General features: G+C 29.8%; 1 protein-coding gene across 1 annotated transcript; it reads left to right on the top strand.

Moving 5' to 3' along the window:
• The first annotated feature begins 1,289 nt into the window (after positions 1 to 1,289).
• Positions 1,290 to 2,161, top strand: LOC137830289 (calcium-binding protein PBP1-like). The gene has a single exon (XM_068637551.1). The coding sequence runs from the start codon at positions 1,628 to 1,630 to the stop codon at positions 2,000 to 2,002; it is 375 nt and encodes a 124-aa protein (XP_068493652.1). The 5' UTR covers positions 1,290 to 1,627; the 3' UTR covers positions 2,003 to 2,161.
• The last annotated feature ends 7,948 nt before the right edge of the window (positions 2,162 to 10,109 follow it).

Consider the following 10,109-nt stretch of genomic DNA (forward strand, 5'->3'; position numbering starts at 1 on the left):
GCATCACAATTTCTCATTAACTTACTTACATCAAGTTGTGACCATAACAGGCTCTCTATTTTGACCCAAATTTCTTGCTTTATTAGCCCTTCTTCTGTGTCTTGTTTTGACCACAATCTCAATGTGAACTCTGTAACATGCTAAAATACAACCCTACAACTGCCATACCCTATTCAATTCCCAACCAAAACCAAAACTTTTTATTTTTAATTAAATATTTTTTCATGTTCTTCTAAATAAATTATTCATGTATCAATAGTGTTATATTTTCCTACTAATCCTCCTCCTACCCTACAAATACATATTATATACAAAATGATACAGTTACTATCTTACAAATATAAAAAAAAAAATGTTCAATAGTTAATTCATCTAATAAATACAAATTAAAAGTTGTTATTTTTCTTTGTATGGATCTAACCCCATCTGTCTATTTTGTTTACAGAATTAACAAAGAGGGATAAAATAAATTCAAATTCTTCTTATACCAAAATAAACAAATATTTCTATATATTTTCAAATCTTCTATACGATTAACTAACAAAAAATTGTCATCGGAATGAGTTTTAAGAGATAAAAGAAAAGCACTTCATCTATATATTTTTAGTGGTAATTTTTTTATTTTATCATTTTGAAAAGTTCAAAAAAAGTTAAAATAGTCCTTTCTTTCAAACTGTAAAACATTTCTTCAAAGTCATTATCATTGTGATGCAACTCACGTTTAAATGAAATGGAAATTCACTTTAGAATAATTCTGAAGAATCTAAAATAACTCTGAGACTGTGAGTAAATTATTTTTGCAATTTCAGCATATTTGATAGTGAAAATCTATCTTTTTATAATCAAGTTTATAAAATAGTGTTTTTCTTTTAAATTAAGATTCATGAAATTATAAATGATATTTTTTTTTTAGTGAAAAGCAAAAATCTTCTCATAATATATAAAATAAATTTCGAGTGATAAAAATTTTAAGATTAAAAGTTATAAAGAAAATTTATTTTTATTAAAACGAGAAAACAAAATGTTTACCATATTTAATTTCACATGTTGTTATTTTATTATGTAAAGAATAATTTATTAAAAAAAAGTTGACACTTTATTACATAAAAAAGATGCTGTAAATTTTCTATGTGAAAAGATATCAAAATAAGAGTATTGATAAAACAAGTTAAGAAATTTAACAAAATAATAAAATTTAATATTTTTATTAGTGGTGTAACCAATTTTTGAACCTTATATAACATATTAAGAAAGAGGGATTAAAAAGTTGGCAAAGCATAAATGTGAAAGCTTATATTATTAATGAGAATATGTAACAGTATAAGATAAGGTAAGAAAAGTGAAATGACGAAAAGAGGGTAAATTAAGGTTCTAGGAAACAGGGAAGGAAGCGCGGTTCCTTAAGCAGAATCAAAGCTGATGAACGAATAATTCTCTGTTCCTAGGCTGTCATCCAAACAGGATCATTGCTTACATACCTTCCTCTCCTTCCTTCAATCCTTCTTCTCCTCTCTTTTCTCATTCATTCCCCTCTCTAAACACACATATAAATAACCCACACAGAATCAATTTCACATCACATTCTTCCAACAATTCACTTCAACCCATTATTCTCTTCTTCTTTACAATGGCTGGAATTGCCTTTGAGGACTTGCTTCCTGTCATGGCCACCAAGCTTGGTGGGGAGGGGCTTATGAAGGAGCTCTGCAACGGGTTTGAGCTGCTGGTGGACAAAGAAAAAGGGGTGATCACGTTGGAGAGTTTGAGGGAGAAAGCTGCACTTTTGGGGCTGCAGGACTTGAAGGAGGATGAACTTGTGAGCATGATGAGGGAAGGGGATCTTGATGGAGATGGGGCACTCACCCAGATGGAGTTTTGCGTTTTGATGTTCAGGTTGAGCCCTGAGTTGATGGAGGAGTCCTGGTTTTGGCTTGAAGAGGCTCTCCAACATGAACAACTCAACCACCACAACACCACCACCAATAACAAATCTTCCATTTAGTACTTACTTAGATGCTTAGGAACAACAATTGATCACAGGGGCTTCCTCTCATCTTCTTCTTGTTGTGTAGTTGTTGTTGTTAATTCGGACTTCTAGTTTTTTCGTATACTATTCTCTTGTGGAGGGCTAATATTGAAAATAATACACAATTTTTGAACACCTTGCTTTCTTTCTATCTTCTTTTACTTTATGCACGCTGGATATGGATTTAAAACAGTGTTTGTGGTTCTTGCTGATTCGTGGTGGCATTAGTAAGCTCTTCTTTTCTAAATATGAAGAGGGTCCAATGATTTGCAGTCAAACTGTTTGTGTAAATTCGTTTTTGTGAAGTAGCTTATTGGATGATTAAACTGGAAAATCGAAGTGAGTCAGAATCACCAACTGGTAAATCAGAGAAGTTTTGCATTGTTTAAAAACTACATCTAGACCAAATCGTCTATGATCAATAACTAGTAACATATATTTACATTTTTTAGTTATTTATGGTTTGGAGGTACAAAGTGTGGCTTTTTTTCTCCCTGGTTAATAACAAGGGCAGCATGAAGTTCTGATTTCCAAATTTGTGTGTGACTAAATTATCTTTCACTACAGACTCTTACATCACAGAGTTAATTGAACACTGTTATTTCTCTTCCCCTGCATAGTTAATGTTTTTATTCCTCAATTTTAAATTTTACCTTTCAACTCTTTGTTTATATCTCTTCCGGATATACTATTTACTTTCTTTTAGTTTCCCACATCTATTCTCTGAACAGATATCTTAATGGAGATTTGAATTTGGGTTCATCAGATTTTTTGAAATTAACTTTTCTTCAGTTGACCCAATTTGATTTGTTTCTCACCACATATCTACTGTAGAGAATTCGTTTTTGGGTTAATTATGATAACTTATTATTAAGTAACAATATATTAATAATGTGTTAACCTAATGACAGCAGTTGAAAAAGATCAAATTATTGACATAACTCGCTTGTGTACATGAAGCTTGGAAAGTTAGACAAGACTATCTCTGCTAGAATCTTTTGTAAGGCAAATCTTGATTGTGAGTTATTATAATACTGTACTCACAGGGAAGAAGTAAATTGTGGAATAATTCATGAGTTTATGGTTTCAATTCAATCGTGCTTGGAACTTTCGTCGAATCATGTCTCTAATTCATTACTTACACAACTTTCACATACATAGCCGTTGGAACATGTCAATTTGCATACAAATTCTGATTCTTTAACTTTACTTCAGAACCCCAACCTCATATCCAATTCCTAGTTATTTTTATTGTGTTTTGTACCAACCAGATCTGCCACAAACATTAAACATTCAAAGTGGTCGGCAATATTAGAACAGTTTCAAACAAGAAAAATGTTTGCTCGTTCATGTCCTAATGTAATATCCAACAATGTATTTAACAAACAAACATGATTACCTAATCTCAGATATGAGGTGGTTCTCTTAAGCAAGAAGAACTTTTCGTACACTATTATTACCTATATTTTTTTGGGGGTGTTTAAGTGTTTGTTGATAAGCCTGATTTCCTTTCTTACAATTGTGGTACAAATTCAACTCATTTGCCCTATATTTTATTGCATCAGGAAACTTCTTTCTTTAACTATTAATACCATGACAACTCACAAGATCGCTAATGAAGGTATGAAGAAACTTCAAAATGCAAAAAAAATAAAATAGTTAGATTCTTATTATTATATTATAATGTTGAATTATCTTTATATGTTTCACTCATGTTAAAGGTATCTAGGCTTTCTTGTCTAACCATACATTAACTTCCTAACTAATTAGTAATTAAAAATTTAAGTATAAATTTAAATATCACATTGAGTAAAATTAAGAAAGTTGAGAATATATAAATATATAAAGAATTTTTTTTTGTAAATTTGTTGTTTTAAAGTTTTGTTTTGATTTAGATATGATGTTAATTCTTTATGTGAATTTTACTTATGTTTTGTTCTTATTAAATCTTTCCAATGTATTATCTTCAAAGACTCATCATAAGTTTCTTGATTCCTTAATTAAGGATCTCGATATTTGTAATTAAGGACTAAGTTTATAAGTGATATGATTAAATAATAAATTTAAATGATATAAAATAAGATATTTAATAATTTGATTTTTAATTTGAAAAAAAGAGTAAAATTAAAGAATAACTATTAAAGGATAACATCTTTAATTCTGCTAATTAGTTTATTTTGTTTGAATTCTATTAACGGTTAATATAATTGACAAGTTTTTTTTATCTTATGTTAAGTAATTGTCACGTTATATGTCTATATTGTAGGTAGATAAAATTAACATTAATATGCAATAAATTTTGAAAGGAGTTTTTTACTTCTTCTTTTTTGTAAATTTATAATCATTAGTGGTTTCTTTAATATTAATTACATAATAATATTAATTTATCCTTAAATAAACACAAATACATGTGACTAAACCCTAAATCCTAAACCTAAACACTCAAACATATATTTAATTATTTTAACCATTAACAGATTTTAAATAAAATTAACAAAATTAAATTTTTTGTACTAAAAATGTAATTTCTTTATTATACTAAAAATGAAACATGTCATACTTATTATATTGAATGACTATTTATCCAATTGAAAATAAGTTAGTGAAAAAAAAAACTAATAATATACTTAAACTAGTTTTCTTAACACAAATTAAAAATTTGAGTTTAACAAAATTTTAAAATTGAGTTATTATCTTGAATTTACACAAAGTTTCTTTTTAATCCTTATAAAAACTTAAAACAACCATAACCTATAATGACCATGTTATTTTATTTTTCTGGAAATAAAATTATTCTAAATTAACTTGAAAACTTGTCTCTGATTTTTTTTTTTTATCATCAAAGAATAAATAAAATATATTTACAAAGTGTATTTTGATATCTTCATCTTATAAATTACAATAACTTTAGCTTCTATGATTTTTTTAAGTGATTGGATGTATTTCAGTTTTTGTTTTTCAAAAACAGATTTTAAGGCAACACGTTGAACTAAAATGGATTTAAATTAGTTTATAATTTCATTTCAAAACATTTTTAACTCAATTTTAAAATAAAAAAAATAGTTTTTAAAATAAACTTTTTCACTCTTCTATAAGATACAAGTATTAATGATATTATTATCATATTTATCACCACGTTATTATTATAGTTAATCTCTTTTCTTACAATCAAGGTTTTGTTTGGTTAGATAAGAGAAGAGAATGAAATTTTCAATTCTCAAAAAGTTTCCATTTTCTGGATCCATAGAAAGTTAAAGAAATTTTTAAAATACATGTGGAGTCTTGGTCAAAACATTTATGTTCTCAACTGCCCAAAAAATTTTCATCTCCATAATGCATAATTGATTGTATAAAAAAATCATATTAACTTATAAATCGATATATAATTAAATATGGTAACCCGTAATCAATTATATATATATATATATATGTGTGATTATGTTAATTATATACATTTATATTATTTATAAAACAAATTATTGTTACCACGTTTCAATTTTTTTTTCTTATTTTCATTATATATATTTTTTTTCATTCTATATTTTTTCAACCAACACAATTTTCATTATATTGTTTTAACTATTCTCTTCTTTTCTCTTCTTTTTTTCACTAACCTACTTCCTCTCCTTCAATACCCTTCCTCCCTTCTCAACGCCTAGTTAAATTGAGAATTATAAAGTGATTAACGTGATTTAGCATTAAAACTTGAAAACTAAATATTTCCAAACGTTGAAACGAAAAAAATATAACCAAAGAATTAATTTTAGTTTTAAAATTTTAACATTTAAATTTGTCAACTATCCTTAACAAAGTCTAAGTCTGATACCTAAATACTAAATTGACTAAAGGACTAAAACGAGAGATGATTAGCATATTTAAAATGTGATTTTCAAAACTAAATTAATTTTTGTTTATAATTTTCTCTTTCAAAACATTGAAATGGAAAAGTATAAAGCAATAGAAGTTTATATTTTCAATTAAGTTTAATTATGTTTTTAGTGTCTAAAATTTGCGATAATTTTGGTCTTCTAAATTTAATAAAGTTGTTTTTAGTCCCTCAAAAATTGAAAAATATTTTTATTTTATTTTTAAACATTGAATTTGAGTGGCTATGGATCGATGCAAATTTTAAATAAATTGTAATTTTTAGATTTGGTCTAACGCTATATTACCCCACTACAAAAATATGTTTATTAGGATGCGTCAAAAAGGGACACTAGCTATAATAAATGGACGCAAAAATATAGTTATCATTAAAATTTGAAAGTTAATATGCTCGACATAAAAATAGTGGTGGTTGCATGGGACACAAGTGGTGTGTTTTTTTGCGTAGGCCTAGCCTACATACTCCCCACACAAAATTATATTTTATATTGTTTATTTAAAGAAGCGTGGGCTTAGCCTACGACCACATAATTTTTAAACAAGCGTGAGCTTAGCCTACATGTTGCCCATACAAAATTATATTTTATATTGTTTATTCAAAGAAGCGTGGGCTTAGTTAGGCCATGAAGAAAAACATTGTTTGTATTTCGAAAGTAAAGGAAACCCCTACGTGGCAGAGGATTTGTAATCTTTATCCATAAAAAAAACTCTCTTTATTATTGAATGTATTGAACTCATTGTACAAGCAAACAGAGGAAGCCCCTTTTAAGAAGGAAAAGAAACGGGTGTGATTATGTTAGGTAACCGACAACTGCTAAAGGGAATAAAAACAATTAAATAATAATTACAATACCCTCCCCTCAAGTTGGATAATGAATACTCATTATTCCAAGCTTGGAAATGATGTTTTGAAAATTAGAATGATTCAAAGATTTGGTGAAGATATCAGCTGGTTGATCACAAGATTTAATGGGAAGAAGATGAAAAAGTCTAGCATTTAACTTCTCTCGGACAACGTGACAGTCGATGTTAATATGCTTAGTTCTTTCATGAAAAGTTGGATTCAAAGCTATGTGACGGGAAACTTGATTGTCACAGTATAAAACTGTAGTAACATTAGGCTTGATATTAAAATCATTAAGAAGATGAGTGAGCCACTAAACCTCACAAGTAGTAGTGGCAAGAGAACGATATTCAGCTTCAGAGGAAGAACGAGATACGGTGGTTTGCTTTTTGGACTTCCAAGAAATAAGAGAAGTGCCAAGAAAAATACAAAGACCAGTCGTGGATCGCCTTGTATTTGGACATGCAGCCCAATCAGAATCACTAAAGGCCTTCAATTGAATGCTATTGTCAGCAGCAAAAGAAATGCCTTGTGCATGATTGGCTTTTATGTACCGGAGAATATGTTGAGTAGCTTGATGATGATGAATGGTTGGCTGTTGAGAAAACTGACTAAGTAGATGTACAACAAAGGTGATGTCAGGACGTGTGTTGGTTAAGTAGAGAAGCCGCCCAATTAATCTGCGGTAGGAATTGGCATTGTGAAGAAGAGGCTTGTCTTCAAAAAGAATTTTGGTATCATGTTTCAAAGGAGTAGAAGATTAATTGGGCATACTTGCGTTGACATATATGTATGCCTTTTATTGTTCTAGCAATTTCCAATCCGAGAAAATACTTGAGCTGACCCTGATCTTTGATTCTGAAACTGGAATGCAAGGAGTTCTTTATATTGTTGATCTCATTAATGGAATTTCCAGCAAGGATGATGTCATCTACATAAACAAGTAAAGCAGTGAAAGTGCATGCAGTCTTTTTAATGAATAAGATGGAGATCAAAATGAAGAGGATTTTACTAATGGTGGAAGAGGCCATCCACCTAAACATTTAAAGTTCTTCCTTCTAGTCTTCTCAAAATTAAGAAGAAATTAAATAAAGAGAGGATCAAGCCTAAAAGAAGACTACAAGCATTCAAGAATGGGCTCCAATTAATATCTCTCTTTGTAGTTTATTTTGTATAAAAATATAAAACATATAGAGTAATGTTTAGGAAGGTGCTAAAGAGGGGAACCTAAGACACCTCCTTTGTATAGCACTTTTAGGCAGTAGTTTTTAGGAAAGATCTAGAAGATGCCTCTTCACTCTCCTTTAGGCGCTAGAATAGGAAGAGTTAGAAGACTACCTTGCAAAGCTTCTCTTGTAAGCTTCCTTTGTAAATGACCAGTCCTCCTCTCTATAAAAGGAAGGCTTAGGTATTTGAAATAATAAGATGGATTTTGTGAGTAAAGAACCTCTCCCAAATTGGTGAGTGAAATTGAGAGAGACTTGTGTCTTCTTCTCTTCTAGTCTTACCTTGAGTGCATTCTTGGACTCTCAAGTGGCGGCAACTACACTCATCTTGAAGTCATTCATCCTTCAAGTGGCGTGCACATCTCCAAGAGCTCCAACCACATAAGTTTCCTTGTTCTTTTCATCTTCTTCATCCATTTCCATTCCAAAACAAACTCTAAAACATGTCTTTGTTGTTTCTTGTCATTTCAATCGGTAGAACTTGTTTGTCTTGTGTTTATATTCGGTAGTTTCTTTTAGTTTGTTGTTCTTGTGATTTTAATTGTGTTTCCTTGAGTTTTAATCGGTTCATTTGTGTTCTTTCTTGTTTTAATCGGTTCATATGTCATAATATGGGTTTCTATATGAGTTTGGCTTGGTTACTTGTGTTTTGGTGAGTTCTTGAATGTTAAGACCATTGATCCAATTCTTAAAAAGTGCATAATCATATTCCAACTCTTGTTGAATCCATAACATGTTCATATCATATCCATATCATGTTATTGGAATCATATCACTTTTTAATGAATAAGGAATAATCTGAACTAGATTGTATAAACCCAACAAAAATAAGAAATGAAGATAATTTGGCAAACCATTGTCTACTTGCCTGTTTCAGTCCATACAAAGATTTGGTTAATCTGCAAACTTGGTTAGGTTTAGAGGTGATAAGTCTTGGAGGAGGAGTCATATAGACTTCTTCATCAAGATCTCCATGAAGAAAGGCATTGTCCACATCCAATTGATGTAGGTGCCTGTTATGTGCATATGCAAGAGCAAGCAATAAACGGATAGTGGTCAGCTTAGCAACTGGAGAAAAATTATCTAAAAAATTTATACCTTCTAACTGATTATACCCTTTAGCTACTAAACGTGCTTTATACCTTTCTATGGAACCATCTGATTTGTACTTTATCTTGTAAATCCATTTGCATCCAATAGAAGTCTTGTTATGAGGTAATTCAGTGATATACCATGTCTTATTGGCTTGAAGAGCACGAACTTCTCTGTTCATAGCTTCAACCCAATTAGAGTTTCTTATGGCTTCCTCATAAGTGTGGGGTTCAACATGTGAAGAAATAGCCAAAGTAAAATTCAAATGCTTGTTAGATAGGAAATCATATGTCAAAAGAGAAGATATAGGATACTTGATTTTGAAATTAGAATTAGAACCTTTGTGCATATTTGCAATTTGATGGTGATAATCAGCAAGATAGGAAGAAATTTTCTTTATTCTTCTAGATCGTCTCAGATCACTACCAAGGCCATCTTGAATAACAATGTCAGGATCTATATTATTGAAATTGTTACTTTCAGTCAAATTGTCAAACAGTTCGGAATCTCCAAAACAAAATCAACATTGTGAGCAATTTCTAATGTGTTATAAGAATTTTGAATATGAATAATATTACCTGAATCAGCCATGGTACTTCCAGTACAACTATTAAGATCAAGTAAGATATTAGCATCATCATGAATCAAATTATCATTATTTTTATTGTGGTGATTGGTTAGATTGTAAGGAAAAATGTTTTCATAAAAGATAACATTTTTTTCGTTGATAAAAGTTTCTCTATTTTTAACATCAAGCAGTACATACCCTTTAATGCCTGTTTTATATCCAATGAAAACACTTTTTCTAGATCTTGGTACAAGCTTACTGCAATTGTTTTCCAAAGTGGAGGCAAAACATAAGCAACCAAAGGTTTTAAGATTTAAATATGTAGGTGGTTGGCAGTATAACATCTCATAAGGAGACTTACCTTTCAAATTTTTTGAAGGAAGTCTATTTATTAAATGAGTAACATGACTAGCAACATAAGACCAGTAGATTTTAGACAAACCTGATTGAAAAAGAAGGCTACGTGTG

This window comes from Phaseolus vulgaris, chromosome 11 (genome assembly GCF_000499845.2).
Source record: "Phaseolus vulgaris cultivar G19833 chromosome 11, P. vulgaris v2.0, whole genome shotgun sequence".
NCBI classification, from domain to species: Eukaryota; Viridiplantae; Streptophyta; class Magnoliopsida; order Fabales; family Fabaceae; genus Phaseolus; species Phaseolus vulgaris.